This window comes from Schistocerca cancellata, chromosome 1, assembly GCF_023864275.1.
Source record: "Schistocerca cancellata isolate TAMUIC-IGC-003103 chromosome 1, iqSchCanc2.1, whole genome shotgun sequence".
In the NCBI taxonomy this organism is placed as follows: Eukaryota; Metazoa; Arthropoda; class Insecta; order Orthoptera; family Acrididae; genus Schistocerca; species Schistocerca cancellata.
The window spans coordinates 1,275,286,907-1,275,310,193 of record NC_064626.1 but is presented as its reverse complement, the minus strand read 5'-3'; the positions used below and the strand labels follow the sequence as shown (position 1 = coordinate 1,275,310,193).

The 23,287-nt window shown below is 43.8% G+C and overlaps 1 protein-coding gene across 1 annotated transcript in view; it reads right to left on the bottom strand.

Annotated features, from left to right (window-relative positions):
- The window catches only part of LOC126095070 (5-phosphohydroxy-L-lysine phospho-lyase-like), a 142,874-nt gene that overhangs the window by 50,924 nt on the left and 68,663 nt on the right, over window positions 1-23,287 (bottom strand). The window contains exon 2 of the mRNA XM_049909756.1: window positions 15,033-15,151. Coding sequence (XP_049765713.1) covers window positions 15,033-15,151 — 119 coding nt within the window. The remainder of the gene's footprint in view (window positions 1-15,032; window positions 15,152-23,287) is intronic.

Genomic DNA, 23,287 nt, shown 5'->3' with positions numbered 1-23,287 from the left:
TTGAGTTCACACCACATATTACTCTTACTGCACGTTTTGTGCCCGGAAAACTTTAGCTTGGCTTGATGAATTACCGCAAAAGATAATCCCATATGACATTATGGAATGAAAGTAAGCATAGTATGCCAGCTTTTTCATTTTTATATCCTCTGTGTCTGACAGAATTCGCATTGAAAACAGAGATTTGTTAAGACGCTTCAGCAGTTCTGTGGTGTGCTCCTCCCAGTTGAATTTATTATGTAGCTGTAATCCCATAAGTTATTTGAACATGAAGTAAGTCTACAGGCTTTCGTGGCCGTTGTCGCTGAAGTTAAAATCTTCTGGGTTATTAGGCTGCGTCATATTTCTTCTAAAATGATCGACGTTTCGACCGCTCTGCTGGACTTTTCTGATGTCCGCTACTGCTAGAGCACTGCAGTAGCGGACACCAGAAGATGCCGAGGAAGATCCCAGCAGAGCGGTCGAAACGTCGATCATTTTAGAAGAAATATGACGCAGCCTAATAACCCAGAAGATTTTATTTGAACACTGTTACTTTAGAAGTGTTGTACAAGGCATCGAAAGAACAGTTACTAAAGCTATTGGTGCCATGAAGATATTCGTCCATCGAAAACAGGACAGAGTGGGGTTAACACTGATACCTATTTCGATGTATTCAGGACCTTACTAGAGTGAACAGCATCGCACACCGGGTTGTAGTGGCCATAGGCGGCTATATCGCGAAAACACCATGAAGCTGGTGTTAGCGGTTTCCTTTCTCTGATCAGTGGTTAGCACACTGGACTCGCATTCCGGAGGACGACGGTTCAAACACGCGTCCAGCCATCCAGATTTAGGTTTTCCGTGCTTTCCGTAAATTGCTCCAGGTTCCTTTGAAACGGCACAGCTGATTTCCTTCCCCAGCCTCGATACAACGCTAGATTGTGCTCCGTCTCTAATGACGTCGATCTCAACGGGACGTTAAATTCACTCTTCTTTCGTTCGTTCTTTCTTTTCTCTGCCGGCACGACAGTGAACCGTTCTTTGGCAGATTGACCGTGCCCCTGATCCTCGCGCGTGTCAAATTACAAATAATAATAATAATAATAATAATAATAATAATTTTATTGTCTTTAAGCCATTACAGCAATAGACAAAGTCATACATATAATACAATAGAGTACAGTACATGCTATAGAAGGACAGAATTGTTAATAACTTTACAGTTTAATATCACAGGTCATGAAATCCTTTACATTGTAGAATGGGTTTACAACTAACCAGTCATAAAGTGTTTGTTTGTATTGTTGCTCTGGTAAATTTTGTATACCTTGTGGAAGTTTGTTAAATAATTTGTGGCCCATAAGTTCATAACTGTTAACTGATTTTGACAGTCTGTGGTAGGGCGTATAGATAGAGCTGTTTGTCCTAGTGCTGTAACAATGTATATTTGCCCTGCGTTTTACTTTAGGTAAGTTCTTCTTTGTGTAGATTAAAACATAATAAATATATTGGTTTTAAGATGCACGGACCTACACAGTTTCAAGGGAGTTAAATTGCGTGTGTTCTGTAAATGCTTCATCCAAAGCTCCCAGTCACATTTTACACAGTTCTACGTACACTGATTTACTGGTGACAATGGCAGACTATGGGCACTCACGAATGACCCGCGGTTGTTACGCGAGATTCCCTATGTAAGTACCGAAATCGTAATACCTTTAGTTTAGTCCTAATGCTGTTGAAATACATACCAAAACAAACTTAAACCGGAACGGCAGTGTGCATCCAACAGAAACTAGTAGGAAAAATATCATACAACCGGCAGGGGTTGAATCCTGACATCGTGTTTTGTAACCGGTCCGATACCGATCTGAGCAAATGTGTTTACCTTTTTTAGTGTATTAAGTCAGCTTTTATCTACTCTCTCTTAAAAAACGATTAGACAATCAGTGTTCACATTTTGGACCGTAATAAGCGAGAAAGAGAAGTAAAAAGAAGAGTGGAGTTGAGTCTGCTCAAAAGAAAGATATGAAACGAGAGGAGAGAATGGGGGGGGGGGGGTTGTTGCCACAGAGGGTGTGCAGTCCCCCGTCTATTGCTGGTATTCTTCGTTACTTTACCCAGTTGCAATATGACACGCTTTCTGTGGTGTCACCGCCAGACACCACACTTGCTAGGTGGTAGCCTTTAAATCGGCCGCGGTCCGCTAGTATACGTCGGACCCGCGTGTCGCCACTGTCAGTGATTGCAGACCGAGCGCCGCCACACGGCAGGTCTAGAGACACTTCCTAGCACTCGCCCCAGTTGTACAGCCGACTTTGCTAGCAATGGTTCACTGACAAATTACGCTCTCATTTGCCGAGACGATAGTTAGCATAGCCTTCAGCTACGTCATTTGCTACGACCTAGCAAGGCGCCGTTATCAATTGCTATTTATCTTGTGACGCATATAGCGTCAGACCGATGTACACCAATTATCGATTACAGTTAAGTATTCCAGCAACAACGTACCTTATTGGCTATATTAGTTACATTGTCCTGTTCCAGACCTCACGCCAGCCTGCGTGAGCTTAAACGCGTGCCTTTCGGCTACCGGTCATAGTGGCTTGGCTGTCTTGCCAAGTCACAACACTTTCCTCTGTGTTTTGATTCTGACGAAAAAAAACAGCCAGAGTTCGGCAACATAAACGGTTAAAACCTATCAAAGGAAAAAAAGGGAGAACGTGAGCTTTAGCATTTCATGACGGCTTAATGACGCACTGCTAGACAGTAGCATAATGAGGCCAGCACGTACATGTATCTGATGTTAATACTGCCGCCCGCCAACCGCAGCAATTTCTAATCACACAACCCCGCAATCATTCGGCAGGAGAAAGTTACCCTGCAAGTGAACTGTGAAAGCAGATCCCAGCATCGTGATCTCTCGTCTTCTTCCCCTCCCCTCTCCTCTGCTCTCTCACTCTCTCTCTCTCTGTCGCTGCATATAACGTCCCATTACCAGCACAACCGGCAGGGCGAAGAACAATAGCTTATCCTTAGCTGAAAATGAATAATAAAAAAAAGTAGACAGACAATTTTACTTGGTTTGTAGGTACTTTTAGGTAATTTGCACATATACTCCTCAGGTATATGTGCAACTTATCTAAATTTTCAAGAAGTTGTCAAAATCTGCTTATGCCACATCCCACGTTTTGTCATCGTCACATGTGGTATACGAAAGTGTCTTCTATGAGAAATATGCACTTGTAAACTAACAGATGTTACAATTTTTCTTCCAGTTGTTGATCGTTTAATTAACTGTAACAGGTCAAGAATAAATATTATGTATACGTCTAATGGCAAATAAAAATGCATTTCTACAAATACCTCTCAGCTGTAACTAGATACATACACGCAATTTTAGTGCTATATGATTCCTGTAAAGGTGCTGGATTATTTTCCCGCCTCTGTGAACCAGCGTAAAATTTTCACCGTTTTAGGCAGTCGAAAGCCTTTTCTAAATCGTTAAAGCCTATAAGCCTATTAATAGTGGTTTATTAAAACCCATCATTTCTACGCACAATGTTCAGAGGTAATTATTCCTTCTGTAGTTCCTCTATCTTTCCTAAATTGCCGGCCGGCGTGACCGAGCGGTTGTAGGCGCTTCAGTCTGGAACCGCACGACCGCTACGGTCGCAGGTTCGACTCCTGCCTCGGGCATGGGTGTGTGTGATGTCCTTAGGTTAGTTAGGTTTAAGTATTTCTAAGTTCTAGGGGACTGATGACCTGAGCTGTTAAGTCCCATAGTGCTCGGAGCCATTTGAACCATTTTTCTAAATCCATACTGATCGTCAGCGAGGTTTTGATTAATTTTGTTTGATATTTATGATATTTGTGAGAATCTTGGAGGAATGGATTAGCAACATTGTGTATGATCGTCTTCATACTTATCTGATGTGGATTTCGTAGATACAAGATTTTTGCTTAGCTACAGAGATTTCTGCTTTTCCATGCATCACCTTGATGAGCCCATATACATAAAAAGTAATTTCGACCTCTAGTGCTTGCAGCACCTCTCTAATTAGTGCATCACATTCAGGAATCATTTTTGGCTTTAGTTCCTTAATGCTTCGTCGAATTCTTCTCTGAACAAAAAAATGGTTCAAATGGCTCTAAGCACTATGGGACCTCACATCTTAGATGATCAGCCCCCTAAATTTAGAACTACTTAAACCTAACTAACCTAAGGACATCACACACATCCATGCCCGTGGCAGGATTCGAACCTGCGACCGTAGCAGCAGCGCAATTCCGAACTGAAGCGCCTAGAACCGCTCAGCCACAGCGGCCGGCCTTCTCTGAACATTTCTGGTCTAAGTTCATCGTGTAATACATCTGCTAACTTTTACATTCATTCAGTGTTCAGCATCCGTCATATAACTTCTCTATGTATTCCTTCCTTCTGTTAAATCATCATTGTCTACGATACACACTCCATTTTTGTTTCCGATTGTGGCTCCTTCTGTTTTTCTGCAAATTGTGCCTTAACTAGTTGTTAGGCTTTTTTTTTTACATTCCGCCTATTTATAATTTCTTCCACTTTAGTGTACTGTTCTTTCAACCAAGCTTCCTGAGCTTTCTTTGATTCTCTGCTTACTAACTTTTTCTTTCTCTGATGTTTTCTTCTCATTCTCCATTCCTAGAATTTTTTAATTGCCTTCTTTCCTCAATGAGCATAGGTACTGAATTACGTATACATGGTTTCGTGTTGATGGTGGCGTTGTGAATCAACTGTTCCTTTGCAATATCTGGAATGACGTTTATCTGGTTGATCCAGCATCCTTTTGATTGAAACTACGTTGTGGTTAATTTTGAAATACTAACCTGGAGTTCTCGTTCTTTAGTTTTGTCACCTCAAAGCGTATTTTAGACCTTTTTTTTTTTGTTTCATCTTGTCTTTCATCCAGACAAGGTCGTGCTCACTGGAAACAACTGCACCAGGCTACGTTTCGCACCCCATCGAGTGCCCTAAACTGAAAACAAACTGATAGCGTGCTGCAGATACTTCATCATAGCGCTTACGTTCGACGAGCTCAGCCGATTAACGTTTATTATCGACAGAGCGATGACCTTCTGTCCAGGCTGTGGTGCGAACGACAAACGAACCGCGTGAACAGACTTTCTCGGCGTTGCCAATTACCCTGGATAACCCCATGAAAATTTATGCCGATGCAAAGATTAAAGTCCTTATGTCGATTCAAGGTCAAGGCATTTTCCCCCTTTCGACAAGTAGAAATCTTTCCATATGAAGGGAATCAGCAGCACCTGATAACACTATAATATACGGGGCTCAGACAATATCCGTGGTACCCAATAAAACACTTGGAGTACATACTGAGAAAAATTAGATACAAACAGCAGCAAATTAGACATGCATTCACCAGTAAACAAGAGCCCAAACCTATTTAGCCAACATAAGAAGGGGAAAATAGCGAAATGGCATTCCTTCCTTTCTGTGGAACAGTTTAGAGCAAAAGAGTACACATGTTAGATAAGTACGCCATAAGCCTAAAGTTCCATTCACCGAGTAAAATTGAAGAAATGCTGCGTTCAGAAAAAGTCTGCCTTGGTTTGAACGTACCTGCCTCTTACAAGCTCCCATGTTAATTTTGCGAATATTAGATTGGGCAGGCAAGCCGCGCCTTGTCCGAGTACTGTCCAGAGCATAAACGTCGTATCAAGTTCGGACAATTAGAAAAGTCAAGGGTAGCTAAACACAGATTTACGCAAGAAGATGCAAAGGCGCTTCGTCTTGTTGAACTCTGAAGCGGTAAAAGTTCGGTTGTGTGCTAGTAAATTAAACAGATGTACACTGATCAAAGCCCGAACATTATGACCAACCACTACTTATCTAGTAGCCGATGTGTGCACCTTTGGCACGGGTAACAGCGGCGACGCGTCGTGGCAGATCTTGGTGGGCCGCTGGAGGGAGTTGGCACCACATCTGCTCGCACAAGTCACCCGATTCCCGTAAATTCCAGGGAGGGGAGACAATGAGCTCTGACGCCACGTTCAACCACATCCCAGACGAGTTCGATTGGGTTCAGATCTGGCGAGTTGGAGGGCCAGCACTTCTGTTGGAACTCAACACTGTGTTCCTCGAACCACTCCATCACACCCCTGGACTTGTGACATGGCGCATTGTCTCGTTGAAAAATGCCACTGCCGTTGGGAAACATGATCGTCGTGAAGGGGTGTACGTGGTCTGCAATCAACGTACGATACTCCTTGGCCGTCATGGTGGCTTGCACGAGATCCACAGGACACATGGATGCCCACGCGAGTAGTCCCCAGGGCATAATGGAGTCGCTGCCAGCTTATGTACGTCCCTTAATACAGGTGTCGAGGAAGTGTTCCCCTGGAAGAAGACGGACGGGCGCCCTCCTATCGGCATGATGAAGAAGATGTCGGGGTTCATTAGACCAAGCAATGTTCTGCCACTGTGCCACCGTTCAGTGCCGATGGTCATCTACATCTACATATATACTCCCCTAGCCACCAAGCGGTGTGTGGAGGAGGGCACAATTCGCGCCAAAGTCATATTCCCCCCCCCCCCCCCTTCTGTTCCACTCGAGGATCGCGCGAGGGAAAAACGACTGTCTGAACGTCTCAGTAGGAGCTCTTATTTCCCTTATATTGGAATGGTGATCATTACGCGAATTGAAAGTTGGTGGTAATAATAAATGCTCTACATCCTCAGTGAAGATTGGATTTCGGAATTTAGAGAGCAGCCCCTTCTGTTTAGCGCGTCGTCTATCTGCAAGTGTGTCCCACTTCAAACTTTCTATGAGATTTGCAACGCTCTAAATGTACCAGTCACGAATCTTGCCGCTCTTCTTTGGATCTCCTCAATCTCTTGAATCAGATCCAACTGGTAAGGGTCCCATACAGACGAACAATACTCTAAGACTGGACGAACTAACGTATTTTAAGCTATTTCGTTTGTTGAAGGACTGCATCGCTTCAGGATTCTACCAATAAACGGCAATCTAGAGTTCGCCTTACCCGCTACTTGTGTAATCTGATCATTCCATTTGAGATCATTTCGAATAGTCACACCCAGATACTTGACTGATGTTACCGCTTCCAAAGACTGATCATTTATTTTGTACTCGTCCACTAATGGGGATTTTCGCCTTGTTATGCGCAGTAGATTACACTTACTACTATTGAGAGATAACTGCCAGTCGTTACACCACGCATTTATTTCCTGCAAATCCTCATTGATTTCTTCACAGCTTTCGTGTGATACTACTTTCCTGTGGACTACAGCATCATCGGCAAACAGTCAAAGGCCTCTGTCAATACCATCAGCCACATCGTTTATGTAAATAGTAAAAAGCAGCGGACCTATTACGGTGCCCTGGGGCACACCTGAAACTACTCTTGTTTCTGTTGAAGTTACCCCGTTCAGGACGACATACTGTTCCCTGTCTGCTAGAAGATTTTCTATCAATCCGCATATGTCATCGGATAGACCGTAAGCGCGCACTTTTTGTAGCAAGCGACAGGGCGGAACTGAGTCGAACGCCGAACGCCTTTGGAAAGCCGAGAAATATGGGATCAACGTGGGAGCCGGTATCTAGAGCCTCTTGTATATCATGCACAAAGAGGGCCAGCTGTGTCTCGCATGACCACTGTTTCCTAAAACCGTGCTGGTTTCTCCAGATGAGCTTCTCAGAGTCTAGAAAGGTCATTATGTCGAACACAAAATATGTTCCATGATTCTACAACAAATCGATGTCAGTGAAATTGGCCGGTAATTATTTGCATCCGATTTTCTACCCTTTTTATAGATTGCTATGACCTGGGCCTTCTTCCAGTCCCGTGGAACTTCCCGCCGTTCCAATCACCTCTGATAGATGGCGGATAAGAATGGTGCTATATTTGTAGCATAGTCAACATAAAATCTTATGGGGATACCGTCTGGGCCAGATGCCTTTCTGGTGTCTAAGGATCTTAACTGTATTACAATCCCAAATACACTAAACACTATGTCAGCCATTCTTTGGTTTGTTCGATAATTGAAAGGGGGCATGGTGCTGCAGTCCTCTATCGTAAACGAGTTTTTGAAAGCTAGGTTTAGAATTTCGGCTCATTTCAGTCGTAGTAGCCGATGTCCTGATGTTAACATAGGCGCATACATGGGTCGTCGGCTGCGCAGGCCCATCTTAGCAGTGTTCGGTGCGCTGTGTGTCAGACACACTTCTATGCTGCCCAGCATTGAAGTCTGATGTTAGCTCCGCCACAGTTCGCTGCTTGTCCTGTTTTACCGGTCTGCCCCGCTTGCGACGTCCGACATCTGTCATGAGGGATGGTTGCCCAACCCCACGACGTCTGGCCCTGGCTGCACATTTATTTCGCCACAGCACTCCTCAACACCCGACAAGTCGTACAGTCTGCGAAATGCTCGTGCCGACCCTCCGAGCCATCCCAATCTGCCCTCGGTCACACTCACCATCTCACACTGACAGGACCCACACTGATAATACATGCACCGTGCGTATGTCTGACTAGCAGTGATTCCTCGCCAGGTGATGCTACTATCGCCTGTACGGGTTTATATCGATAGTACCAGGTGCATTCAAGTTCTAAGGCCTCCGATTTTTTTTCTAATTAACTACTCACTTCAAATCGATGAAACTGGCGTTACTTCCCGACGTAATCGCCCTGCAGACGTACACATTTTTCACAACGCTGACGCCATGATTCCATGGCAGCGGCGAAGGCTTCTTTAGGAGTCTGTTTTGACCACTGGAAAATCGCTGAGGCAATAGCAGCACGGCTTGTGAATGTGCGGCCACGGAGAGTGTCTTTCATTGTTGGAAAAAGCCAAAAGTCACTAGGAGCCAGGTCAGGTGAGTAGGGAGCATGAGGAATCACTTCAAAGTTGTTATCACGAAGACACTGTTGCGTAACGTTAGCTCGATGTGCGGGTGCGTTGTCTTGGTGAAACAGCACACGCGCAGCCCTTCCCGGACGTTTTTGTTGCAGTGCAGGAAGGAATTTGTTCTTCAAAGCATTTTCGTAGGATGCACCTGTTACCGTAGTGCCCTTAGGAACGCAATGGGTAAGGATTACGCCCTCGCTGTCCCAGAACATGGACACCATCATTTTTTCAGCACTGGCGGTTACCCGAAAGTTTTTTGGTGGCGTTGAATCTGTGTGCTTCCATTGAGCTGACTGGCGCTTTGTTTCTGGATTGAAAAATGGCATCCACGTCTCATCCATTGTCACAACCGACGAAAAGAAAGTCCCATTCGTGCTGTCGTTGCGTGTCAACATTGCTTGGCAACATGCCACACGGGCAGCCATGTGGTCATCCGTCAGCATTCGTGGCACCCACCTGGATGACACTTTTCGCATTTTCAGGTCGTCATGCAGGATTGTGTGCACAGAACCCACAGAAATGCCAACTCTGCAGGCGATCTGTTCAACAGTCATTCGGCGATCCCCCAAAACAATTCTCTCCACTTTCTCGATCATGTCGTCAGACCAGCTTGTGCGAGCCCGAGGTTGTTTCGGTTTGTTGTCACACGATGTTCTGCCTTCATTAAACTGTCGCACCCACGAACGCACTTTCGACACATCCATAACTCTGTCACCACACGTCTCCTTCAACTGTCGATGAATTTCAATTGGTTTCACACCACGCAAATTCAGAAAACGAATGATTGCACGCTGTTCAAGTAAGGAAAACGTCGCCATTTTAAGTATTTAAAATAGATCTCATTCTCGCCGCTGGCGGTAAAATTCCATCTGCCGTATGGTGCTGCCATCTCTGGGACGTATTGACAATGAACGCGGCCTCATTTTAAAACAATGCGCATGTTTCTATCTCTTTCCAGTCCGGAGAAAAAAAATCGGAGGCCTTAGAACTTGAATGCACCTTGTAGATCTGTGGTCGTAATGTTCTGGCTGGTCAGTGTACAGTGGTCGTAATCTTGGAAGAGAAGGGTTGGGAGCTGAGAACGGACCATTCACAGAGAACCAAAATTAAAAACTTTGATTTCGGAGGGAAGTTGTGGTGCAGCAGGCGATCTCCGTTCTCTTTCTGGACTGTAATTCTGGCCAGGATATGGAGAAGGGGAAGGGACAGCTGTAATCTCTCGTTTAGATGTTGCTTTCCATATCCAGCCATTCTATATAAATACACGTGCCAATAGAAGAATGCTGAACTGATGGAGCAGAGTCCAAAGGCAGTACAGAGCTTGTACCAAGATGCGCGGTAGCCCACCCAGCATTATTTGTACAACCAATCAGGTGGTGGGGGGAGAAGTCACTTGATTGTTGGGGGGTTGTTTTGTGGGAGGAGACCGGACACCGAGGTCATCGGTCTCATCGGATTAGGGGAGGATGGGGAAGGAAGTCGGCCACGCCCATTCAAAGGAACCATCCTGGCATTTGCCTGGAGCGATTTAGGGAAATCACGGAAAACCTAAATCAGGATGGCCGGACGCGGGATAGAACCGTCGTCCATTTGATTGCCCCTTGAACATCACTCTCTCGTATTTAGCATCTATTCAGCGTCTCCTAAGGTGCTGACGGTCTTAGACCAAATGCCTCTCTCTGTCTTGTAATGTGACTCTGTGTCTGTCTATTCTTCCGAATTCGCCCTGTAATATTACTTTCCTTTCGAACAGCTTTTAACCGTTGCCACCCATCCTGGATCCACGAGACTGGCGGTATAACACTGCCCTTTCTGCAGGGTCATGTTGTAAACCGACACTGCAATAAATTTAGAAATTATTTGGACTGTGCCTATATGTTTCAGTCGCTTCTGACAGCCATCTCTCCTATCGTGTCTACGTCTGACACTACGTCCTGTACATCTCTCTACGGTCCATGTCCTGCATTTGAGCATGCTATTCCCTGCCTGGGCGAAGTCACTCCACCAATAGGACACACACACACACACACACACACACACATACACACACACACACAGGTTCCGGTAATCAGTCAGCCCCTGAAGAAGGGGGTGATAGTCCTCGAAAGCTCGAATTACAATTGAGACATGGCACGGCTTATGCAACGAGAGAACGGCATACATAGAGTCCGCATTGTATTGATAAGTCAGACATTTATCTACAACCTTTGTCACTAACACGTTAGCGACGATCCAGGAATCGGTACCCAAAACTAGTTGCAAGTTGCGTATCTAATATTTTCAATATTTCGCGTAGTTATTTGACCGAATTTAAAAATTTAAAATGCTGTCATAATCTACTCATTCAGAGGTATACTCTTATTTAAAAATTTAACACAATGACACACGTACTACAGTTAGAAACTGTTTGTTTGTCTTGAAGCAGCGTAAATACCCCAGTGCAAATACCCGGACTTCATTAAGCCAGTATTCGAGAATAAGAACACTTGGAGACTTGCAACAAACTTTACACATAATTTCAAACCCTATGAAATTTTCTCTCGTTGATACCCCCCTAAAAACGACGAAAGGAAAAAAAAATTGTTTGCTACATTTTCGCTATTCCTGCAGTAAAACTTATCTTAAGCCGCAGACATGACGTTTTAATTTATAATTTCCTTAGTACAGACTCTATTTGCAGGAGTGTCTACAGACATTATCTGTATATACCACTAAATGTATCTGCAAAATTATACGAGGGTTGCCCAGAAAGTGACGCACCGCATCTTTTTTTTTCTGAGCCGAAAAAATGCTACGAATGCGAAACGTTACTTGCGTATTATTTGAAGTCACCTGAGAGAGCACGCCAAGTTTCCGCCACTTCCGACAGATAGCGTAGCTGAAGGACAGTTTCAAAATGGCGTCTGTAGGTGATGTATGTTACAAGCAATGTGGCGTCATTGAACTTCTCACTGCAGAGAAAGAAACTGTAAGGAATATTCACAAACGCTTGTGCAAAGTCTATGGAGAATCTGCTGTCGACGGCAGTACAGTTAGTCACTGGGCACGGAGGGTGAGGAAAATCGTAACACGGTCCCTGACTTCAGCCGTCGCACGGACGCCAAAATGGAAAATATTGAAATAAATGATATCGGAATTGAAAAACAACTGCTATCACTTAGTAGCGGAAAAGCATCCGGACCAGACGAGATACCCTTAAGATTCTACAGTGATTATGCTAAAGAACTTGCCCCCTTTCTATCAGCAATTTATCGTAGATCGCTGGAAGAACGTAAAGTACCTAGCGACTGGAAGAAAGCGCAGGTCGTTCCCATTTTCAAGAAGGGTCATAAATCAGATGCGAATAATTATAGGCCTATTTCGCTTACGTCAATCTGTTGTAGAATAATGGAACATGTTTTGTGTTCTCGTATTATGACGTTCTTAGATAATACAAATCTCCTTCATCATAACCAACATGGATTCCGCAAACAGAGATCATGTGAAACTCAGCTCGCCCTATTTGCCCAAGAAATTCACAGTGCCGTAGACACTGGCGAGCAGATTGATGCCGTGTTCCTGGACTTCAGGAAGGCATTTGATACGGTTCCGCACTTACGTTTAGTGAAAAAAATACGAGCTTACGGAATATCGGACCAGGTTTGTGATTGGATTCAGGATTTCCTAGAAGAAAGAACACAACATGTCATTCTTAACGGTTCAAAATCTGCAGATGTAGAGGTAATTTCGGGAGTACCGCAAGGAAGCGTGATAGGACCTTTATTGTTTACAATATACATAAATGACTTAGTTGACAACATCGGTAGCTCCGTGAGGCTATTTGCAGATGACACGGTTGTCTACAAGAAAGTAGCAACAACAGAAGACTCGTACGTACTCCAGGAAGACCTGCAGAGGATTAATGCATGGTGCGACAGCTGGCAGCTTTCCCTAAACGTAGATAAATGTAATATAATGCGCATACATAGGGGCAGAAATCCATTCCAGTACGATTATGCCATAGGTGGTAAATCATTGGAAGCGGTAACGACCGTAAAATACTTAGGAGTTACTATCCGGAGCGATCTGAAGTGGAATGATCACATAAAACAAATAGTGGGAAAAGCAGGCGCCAGGTTGAGATTCATAGGAAGAATTCTAAGAAAATGTGACTCATCGACGAAAGAAGTAGCTTACAAAACGCTTGTTCGTCCGATTCTTGAGTATTGCTCATCAGTATGGGACCCTTACCAGGTTGGATTAATAGAAGAGATAGACATGATCCAGCGAAAAGCAGCGCGATTCGTCATGGGGACATTTAGTCAGCGCGAGAGCGTTACGGAGATGCTGAACAAGCTCCAGTGGCGGACACTTCAAGAAAGGCGTTACGCAATACGGAGAGGTTTATTATCGAAATTACGAGAGAGCACATTCCGGGAAGAGATGGGCAACATATTACTACCGCCCACATATATCTCGCGTAATGATCACAACGAAAAGATCCGAGAAATTAGAGCAAATACGGAGACTTACAAGCAGTCGTTCTTCCCACGCACAATTCGTGAATGGAACAGGGAAGGGGGGATCAGATAGTGGTACAATAAGTACCCTCCGCCACACACCGTAAGGTGGCTCGCGGAGTATAGATGTAGATGTAGATGTAGATCAGAAGGCGGTTCGGCGGAACTCCACGGTTTGCAGCGATCGGGGAGACCATCCACGCCTGTCACACCTGACATGTTGCAGCGAGCTGATGTCGTCACTCGCCATTAAAGGATGGCATTCGTGGAAGAGATTTTGAGGACCATGAGGAGGTGTTTCACACAGTGAAGCACTGGCTCCACCACCAGGACAGGGATTGGTACCTTCAGGGCATTCACAGCCTTGTTTCGCACTGGAGGAAGGCCGTAGAACGGGATGGAGATTACGTAGAAATGTAGGGTGTGTAGATAAAACACCATTCTTTCGAGTGTGTAATTCTCATTATGTTCAGTAAAGAATTGTTGAAGAAAAAAATAAGGTGCTTTACTTTCTGGGCAACCCTCATATCATTGTATGACACATAGTTCCGGAAATACGGCGTCATAGGCATCTACAGGCGTGAAAAACTTGCTTCTGCTTAAAATGAAGCTCAAATTACCCAGACTATATTCATCCATCGTAACATAATGAGAGCACTTAGCGACATCCAACAAACTTGAGCATAACCTGAAATCTTTCCTAATTTGTTTTTTCGCTAACATGCTTAACGTTAAACGTGTAACATATTAAATGATTTGTAAACTAATCAGATGTTTTAAGCTGCGACTTTGATTCTTTAAAGAATCGACGGTTTACTGGGAAGTTCCGGGTGATCAAAAAGTCAGTATAAATTTGAAAATTTAATAAACCCCGGAATAATGTACATAGGGAGGTAAAAACTGACACACATGCTTGGAATGACATGGGGTTTTATTAGACCCAGGCGCTCCATCCTACATTGCTAGAGGCGTGAAAGAGCTCTTGTGCGCGTCGTTTGGTGATGATCGTGTGCTCAGCCGCCACTTTCGTCATGCTTGGCCTCCCAGGTCCGCAGACCTCAGTCCGTGAGGTTATTGGCTTTGGGGTTACCTGAAGTCGCAAGTGTATCGTGATCGACCGACATCTCTAGGGATGCTGAAAGACAACATCCGACGCCAATGCCTCACCATAAATCCGGGCATGCTTTACAGTGCTGTTCACAACATTATTCCTCGACTACAGCTATTGTTGAGGAATTATGGTGGACATATTGAGAATTTCCTGTAAAGAACATCATCTTTGCTTTGTCTTACTTTGTTATGCTAATTATTGCTATTCTGATCAGATGAAGCGCCATCTGTCGGACATTTTTTGAACTTTTGTATTTTTTTGGTTCTAATAAAAGCCCATGTCATTCCAAGCATGTGTGTCAAATTGTACCTCTCTATCTACATTATTCCGTGGTTTATTAAGTTTTCAAATTCATACAGACTTTTTGATCACCCAGTATATAGTGTATATTACGGTAAATAATAAATACCCACAGTCACTGAAGCAACAACAGCGAGGAGGAAGGTAGGAAGTAGCGGTAAAGAAGAGAAGGAGAGAGAGAGAGAGAGAGAACAGGCAGCTGGCGTGGGCTCACCGTGGGCCACGTTGTTGATGCAGTCGAGGTACTGTCCGCCCTTCTCGTCGTACATGTACTGTCCTTCGGCGCGCACGATCTTGAGAGGGTCCGCCCGGTAGAACAGCTTGCACGACTGCCTGCAACACGAAGCGCGGCAGGTTAAGAGCTGCCCAGAGCGCGGAAGTGCAGCAGGCGCCTGGGACTGCAGCGGCGTCGGCAACCGGTGGCTCGAGCGGTACAGCGAGGCAGGGCCACACCGGAAAGCGCGGCCAACCGCGGTGAACGCTATATGGGCGAAGAGGCAACAAGCCACATAGTTCCATTCCAGACCACTAGAGGCGCTAGGGGTCAAACGAAGCTGGAATTGACCAATGAGAGCTGTCTAAAATCCAATGGTGGTTGTTTTGAAATATTCTATCGTCTTGCTCTGCACTGAAGTCTGTGGTCCTCGGTTACAGTCGTCTTTGTATTTGTTTCATATTTACATATTACTCATCTTCATTATAAAAAGATTTTTTACTTTAAATTCATAAAGTTCACTGTGGAATTGAAGAGATTTCCCGCTGAAAAACGTCCACAATTAATTGTAAGGTAAGACATTTAATTTTTCATTAAATAATCTTGTAGCCTATAAATGAAATGTATTCTCTTCTATCGTGAGTTAAGCAGTGTGGTTTCTGTTTGTTTGTTTAAAGAACTGTGATATGTCTGTAATAGTATTATTGAATGAAGACTTCTATGTTTTTTTTTTAGAATATTCAACGCAACAGATTGACGTTGAAATGCTCCTGCAAGTTCCCCAGCCGCTCATCTGGCTATTACGTGGGTTCAACGGAGGAAATTTGCAACAAGCATTTCTACAGGTTTCCAAAACAACCTCAAGAGTTGCTTTTAAAGTGGAAGAGTGTTTGTAAACTGTCACCAGATGTGAACTGTGCTTCTTATTTTGTATGTGATGATCATTTTCTCGAAGAAGATTTTATGAATAAAAGTAGGCATAGGCTAAACAGGGGTGTGTTTCCAAAACATGTGACAAGTGTTCCTTGTGAAATTGCCAAAATCGGTAGTGAATCAGGTGACACTGTTGTTAATAGTGAATAAAAAGTAAGTTTTGTTTTCATTTCACTGTTTTCATTTCACTGTTTTTATCCACCTTTCCTGCTTCTGGTACTTGATATTGATGTTTTCTTTTTTGTGTTGAAGCATTTACAGTAGTAAGATGTAGGAACCTTTTTAAGAAATTAATGGTCAGTAGTGCAAGTTTGCTGGGCAGTTACTCAGAACGTATAGTCCTGAAACATAGTTGTAACAAATTTTAGAATTCTTCATTAATTAATACTGTGATAAATATTTCTTAATTGAACCTCTTTAACTGCTGCTTATTCTCTTAATAATAGGCTTTTTTCCTCCATTGATCCAGCAGCTTGTATGACGTAAAAATTATGACATTATTCAGAAATATTTGTAGTCCAGTTTAGCTGCTACAGTGTTATTTTTCTTTTGCTTCAATTATTTACATTACAAGCTTGTTTAGACTTACTCTCAGTTTCAAGTGTTGCATCTAGTTCTTATGAACCATAAAATATGCTGGAGCTTTTACATGTTGATAGATAACAATATAAGCATGTCAATTTAAAAGTCTATTTTTGATGTTTGCGCCTGACGGTCGCTGCTCCTATCATGTTTTCTTGTCTGTCAGACGCAAACGTCAAAAATCGACTGAAAATATTACTGAATAGGTTTCTCTCTGCTGTAGTACAGTGTGCTATAGCTGTGTTTCAATTATTTTATTATGGTACCAGCCAAAATAATTACATAGCATGCCCAGAAAAATAAGGTAATAGAATTAAAAGAAAAATAAAAACCTACAACGTAAGTAAACTAGGGGGAGGGGGGGCGGGGGGTGCAACCCGCAATGTTTTCTTATTTTAGTTCATCTCCATACCACTTGAGGCGCTGCTGTCGGTCTGTGTTTCCCACTTTTAACATGGGAGTTGCGTTTCTCTTTTTTCTTGGTCTGTGGCGCAGCCAACCTTCCTAGTGGCAAGACCTGGCTAGCTGCTCAAACACTTCCCATCGAGAACGCTGCAGGAGCGCCGCTGTTGTGCCTGCAATGTGCGGCTGAGCATTGTCGTGAAAGAGGAAACGCATGACAGTTACGTTATGTGGGCTGCATGTAATCAGGCGGAACCCTCTAGCAGGTACTTCACCCTTGGGAGAGACTCTGTTATTCTAAACATCTTTACGTGCTCACTGTGCACTCAGAACTGAAAGTGTGATGTGACACAGTCGACGAGAATACTAGAGACACTGTACAACACAACTACACAAAGTTTTATCGGATTTTCGCTTCGTTTTTAATTTCGCAACGGATCAGAGGTTGATAAAAAAAACTTGGGCAGTCCAGGTGGTGTTGGGTTCCTAAAGTAGTGCTTGTCAGTATATGTCTTCAGATGTCAATAAGTTTTATACAAGGGTTGGAAATTAAATAGTGGCAACTGTTTATTCACAACCGATACAAAAGAGTTACATGTTTGCACCTGTTTCTGTCCTTCAAAGTAGTCACCAGCATTGTGTAGAATCACTTGCTAGCGATGAGGAAGGCGTAGTATACAGTTAGCAGAGCCTGTTCTGATGATGGTGCGAATGGGGCAGTCTACTGCCTGTCGAATCTCCGGAACAGTTGTGAAGCGAATGCCACGAAGTGGTTCCTTCATCTTCGGAATGAAATCAAAGACACAAGGACTTAAGCCCGGGGAGTTTGGCGGATGGTACAGTACTTCCCAGTCCCATCGACCGAACAGACTAGCCACAGCTTACGCTGTATGCGCCCGCTCATTGTCGTGCAAAGTGACGGGTGGGTTACGCAGGAAGTGTCTCCGCTTCTTTCGCTAAGCTGGTTGCAGGTGATGCTCCAAAAACGAACAGTAGTACTGTGCATTGACGGTCTGCCGTGGACGAACGTAACGCGTTAGGATAACAGCATCACAGACGTACACGACAATCACCACAGCTTTAGACCGCCCCATTCGCACCATCACCAGAACAGGCTCTGCTAACGGTATACTACGCCTTCCAAATCACTGGCAACGGGTTCTACACAACGCTGGTGACTACTTTGAAGGACAGTAATAGGTGCAAACATGTAACTCTTTTTTACGGGTTGTGAATAAATAGGTGCCACTATTTAAGTTCCAACCCTCGTACTTCCGATTTTTTTCTCCTGAGGACATCCATTTTGTTTGTTGTGTGTAGTAAATACACTAATCAAATGAGACACCAACTGACTTTTAACTGCTGAACATCGTTTTCAAAAAATATCATACTAGTATATTCGTTTGTGATATTAAGTCCCACAAAAGTTTATATCTGGAGAACGAATATAATTGAACAGATCCCGTAAAGGAGTACGATCTTAGCAAACTGAGAAAGTATCAAGAGAATTGCCAAAAGAGCAACTCTGGGAGGAGCAGACATATTGGACCTGATGTCCTCATTCCACAGCACACCCAGAACCAAGGTACGATGGCCTCTTCTAACCTCCTGACTGGACGGAGAACGTTTGCAGCCGAAATGTTCCTCAGTCGTGGCAAGCAGTAGAAGTAAAAGAGAAACTCACTTGCAAATACGGTGGATTTACCATCAATTCCCCTCTGTTTTATCGTTGACGATGCGATTTGTGGCCAGGGGCGTTGTCTGAGGAAAGATTTCTTCTCTCTCTCTCTCTCTCTCTCTCTCTCTCTCGCTCGCTCGCTCGCTCGCTCTCTTTGGATTTTCGGTCCCTTTCGAGACATATTTTTTCATCCACTTAGTTCTAAAGTGGAGTTCGGGAAGTATGTTTCTACAACGAACTTTATTTTATTTTGACCATCCAGCTCGTTACTATTAGCAGTTAGGTCTTTTAGAAGAAAATTAGTGTAGAAAGTCCTGGCAGCGACGAAGTTATTAAAGACGGAACACATGCATGTATTGGACAAGGATGCAGCAGGAAATCAGCTGTGTCTTCCAAAGGAACCATTCTGTCATTCGCCGTAGTGTAGGGAAAGGAGAGACAGCCTGATGTCCTCCGAAGTGAGAATCCAATGAAGTATAACCACTGTAGCAGCTCGCATTTCAGAGCGATTTTTTTTTTAGGACGGACGCTTACAGAGACGTGGATTCTGAGATGGAACAGTGGATGGTGAACGGATAGCCGCAGTGGAAACGCAGCTGTCGTGTCTTCCTGCACCCGGGGAATGCAGCAGATAGTGGCTGTGCAGTTCCAGGTCGGATCTAAATGTGGAAAACATTGCAATACTTTAGACGAGTTAATTGCGCAAGATTACGGGTGACCGACAAAAGGAGATGGTATGCCGGAGTCAAGGTAGCCCCTGAGGGCCGGCAACCCATATTACACCACAGAGGATGGGGCTGTCTATGTCCCAAGGCATACCAAAAGCACCATGGTAAACACCGGCTATTTACATACAAGATAATCGAAACAGACATTCGGAGCACTCCTTCCTGCAGGGGGAGCTCGAGCCACGGCCTGCAGGAAGTATCACTACGCCAAAACCTGATTGGCCAGAGACAGCTAGAACCAGCCCCTAAGTTCAGTTCACTCTGGATGCCGACCTCGCGGACTTCGACCACTGAAGATTACTTCTTCGTCTCTGAATTGGACTTTTACTAGTGTGTGTGTTACCACGAAAATTTGTGGAAAATTAGAAGTGAACTTTTGTTTGCCTCATTTAGGAGACTTTTACTGGCATCGTTATTGTTACCTTTCTTTTGTTGTTCAGTCATCAACATTGTAAACGTACGTAAATAAAAGTTGTGTTTGTGAAAAATTGCGAATTGTACGTCACTATAGGAGATAAATGTACTGATGGTAATAATCACAGTGGCACTGTGGTCAGTAACAGTTTTGTGAAAGAAGGAAGTAGTTTTCCATTTACCGTTGTTTTTTTTTTGCATCAGTTTTAGTGCAGCAGTAGGACATAGCAAGTTGTAATAATTATTGTAAAGAAATATGTGAGTTTTATGGCCAACTTTATCTATCCAGATAACAAGCTATAACCGCGAAGTAAATAAAATATTTTTTTTTTAATTTAGATATGTGTGTAGACGTATAGATGAACCTAGTGGAAGGCTGCCACCGAGACAGTGATATGAAATGATCGTATGGCATTGTTGGCCGGGAGGCCCCGTGCGGAGAAGATGGGCTGCCGTATTGCAAGTCCTTTTCAGTTGACGCCACTTCGGTGACTTGCGAGTCAATGATGATGAAATAATGATGAAGACGGTAGCAGCAGTTTATAAACATTAGGCAGAACTTAATTTGACGCGCTTGATTCATTTCGCTGAGATCGTCCGACTCAATTGCCGCGAATGAAATGGCACATCCGCTGTTGTTGGAGGAAGGGAGTCAATGACTGGGTCGTTTATCTCAAGGAGGAAGTATTACGCAAGAGCTCGGCAACCGCATACTGTTTTAAAATGAAACGACCTTGACTGAGAGGGCATCCCGGCGTGCGACACACCCAGGGACCCTAAGTGCTCTCACCTCAAACAGCTGCACTGCAGTTCTGTTGCCCTCACTTCATCTGCGGTAGGTTTCTCTGGAGCAACGACAGATTCCAAGAGACTGGAAAAAAAACGCAGGTCATTCACATTGCCTAAAAAAAAGCCGTTGGACAGGTGCGCGTAATTATAATATATGCGTCGGTGAAGCCATTGTGTTGTGGAATTACGGAACACGCTTCAGCTCGAGTATTATGACGTTATTGGAGAGCTTCTCTGTTTAGAGGGAGAGGAAGATTAGAGCTTAACGCACTGTCGATGCCGAGGTCATTAGAGCCAGACCACAACTTTGACTGGGGAACGGCTTAGAAGGAAGCTGGCAGTGTCATTTTCGAAGGAACCGTCCCAGAATTCGCTTTGAGCGATTTAGGGAAATCGTGAGAAACGTAACGGCGGATGGCTGGACAGGAATTTGAACCGGCGTCCTCCTGTGTGTGGGTCCAGTGTGTCTGAACACTGCCTCGCCCACCTATGATCTGTATCTTCTATGTAGGTATCTTCATGGCCGCAGCAAACGAAGATCTTGTGAGGCTTCGCTCGCTCTGTTCGGCCGCAGGTCCCCCAGATTGATGGCGAGTGTCCTGAGTTGACTGCCGGAAGACATTTGCTCGCTACCCCCCCCCCCCCCCCCCCTCTGTCGGGTGGTGAACGACATAGAAAAAAAAATGGTTCAAATGGCTCTGAGCACTATGGGACTTGACATCTGTGGTCATCAGTCCCCTAGAACTTAGAACTACTTAAACCTAACTAACCTAAGGACAGCACACAACACCCAGCCATCACGAGGCAGAGAAAGTCCCTGACCCCGCCGGGAATCGAACCCGGGAACCCGGGCGTGGGAAGCGAGAACGCTACCGCACGACCACGAAATGCGGGCACGAAATAGAAGCTCAGGGAACATACGACCAGCTTTGAGGCTGGGTTCAATTTTCTAGCAGGCAGAACTAAACACGCAAAGAACATCGTGGTTACCGCCAAGAGTTGATAAAATTTCCTAATTTAATAATCAGTTTCGGTCCAGACAATCATCAGGTTCGTATATTCCAACTGAAAGAACGTATGAAGAGTATTGCAAGATTCCCACAATCACAATCCTATTAACTCATGCAAATATTAATGGAAACCACAGGCACTGAAATGCCACATACATAGAAGTGTATACAAAATCATATTAGGCGATGTAAAATAATAAAATCCGTGAATTCGTCACTGCAAATAAAAGCACGACACACAGAATAATGTAACCAACTATGAACAAAGCATATAATAAAACACAGACATATCTCATTTGTACGGAATTACCTTTGTCACATGGCAATATAAATTACATCGTCAATCATAAACTACGTCATAAAGTGCACTCATTCATGCTGCATTAACAGTCAGCACTACCGATAGGAACGAAGGCATTCTGCATACTGCAGAATCGCAGCTGCTCACTATTTACCAGTTGAATCCAAGCTGATCTAGAGGTGTTTGTATACATCGATAGTTCCAGTACGCCGCGCGGGGTGGCCGCGTGGTCTACGTCGCCTTGCCACGGGGCTCCCCGCTTTACAGCCTGTTCCTCAACTTCGAGCAGTGCTAACGTTAGATATTTTTGGTGATATCCAACAAGATTTTCTCAATCCTCCTGACTCTTTCTGTTTCAGATTTTAATTTTTCGCTTCATGCCTCATTATGAGGCTACAAATATAATTTTCTGTAAATATTTACTAACTTTATTTCATGACGTAATATTCCCTAGATTTAATCATATTAGGATGAAATTTGAGATCTTTGAATCAAAAAGGTTGAATCAATATTGACGCTAGTAATAAAAAAAACTACTTTGATATAAAGCTGATTATTCTTACTATTTTGGTATTAAAGTAATCTATCTTAAATTACCAACATTCGTTTGATGTGTAATAAGCTTCGTGCACTTTTAAGATAATTCTCATTTATTGTTCCGTCTCAGTTGCACATTTTTAATTAAATTACATGTGACGATTGCTCTGGAACATCTTCAGATCTAAAACAAAGTAGACCTAAATAATTGCGTCAACTACCCTTCTTGCCTACTAAGAAGCACATGTAATAGTACGGAGGCGGAACAACAAATGAGAATTATCTTGTGTCCTCGGAGTCTTTCGTGACGGCATACATGAATAAAACGTTCTCGGTTTTCCAGCCGCGTCAATTCGAATAAAATGCTCGAGCTTTCGATGGCCATCTCCGCCATCGTCGTCAGGAGTTCAATACAGTTGCTGAATATTCTCAAGACGATTATGTCGGCTGCAGTGCTTGTGTACAAATTAAGTTTCTGGGGGCAAGACACATTTTCAAACTCACCGAATCACATCAGAAATGGCAATTTCATAATTTTGCCTCCTCTTGTGAAAATTTCTGCGGGAATCCATTCTGGGGAAGGTCGTCCATTATGGATGACATAACATAATCTGGTACAGACATTTAAACGAAGAACTCACGGCTGGTGAACGTCTTATAACTGTAAATACCCGTAAACTCCGCATGATAATCCAGTGTTTTATTTGCAGCTAATCTGAGCGCCTGAAATACCCTCGGTTTCGTAAACATTTATCTAGAGGCCTGTTTCGCAATGGAGGTTGAAAATGTTAGCTGCAGTGCCGTAATCTGGAAAGCCAAAACATTTTGCACAAGTATTTTGATAATCGCTCCACTCGCGGGACACTTTCGGCCATTCAGTC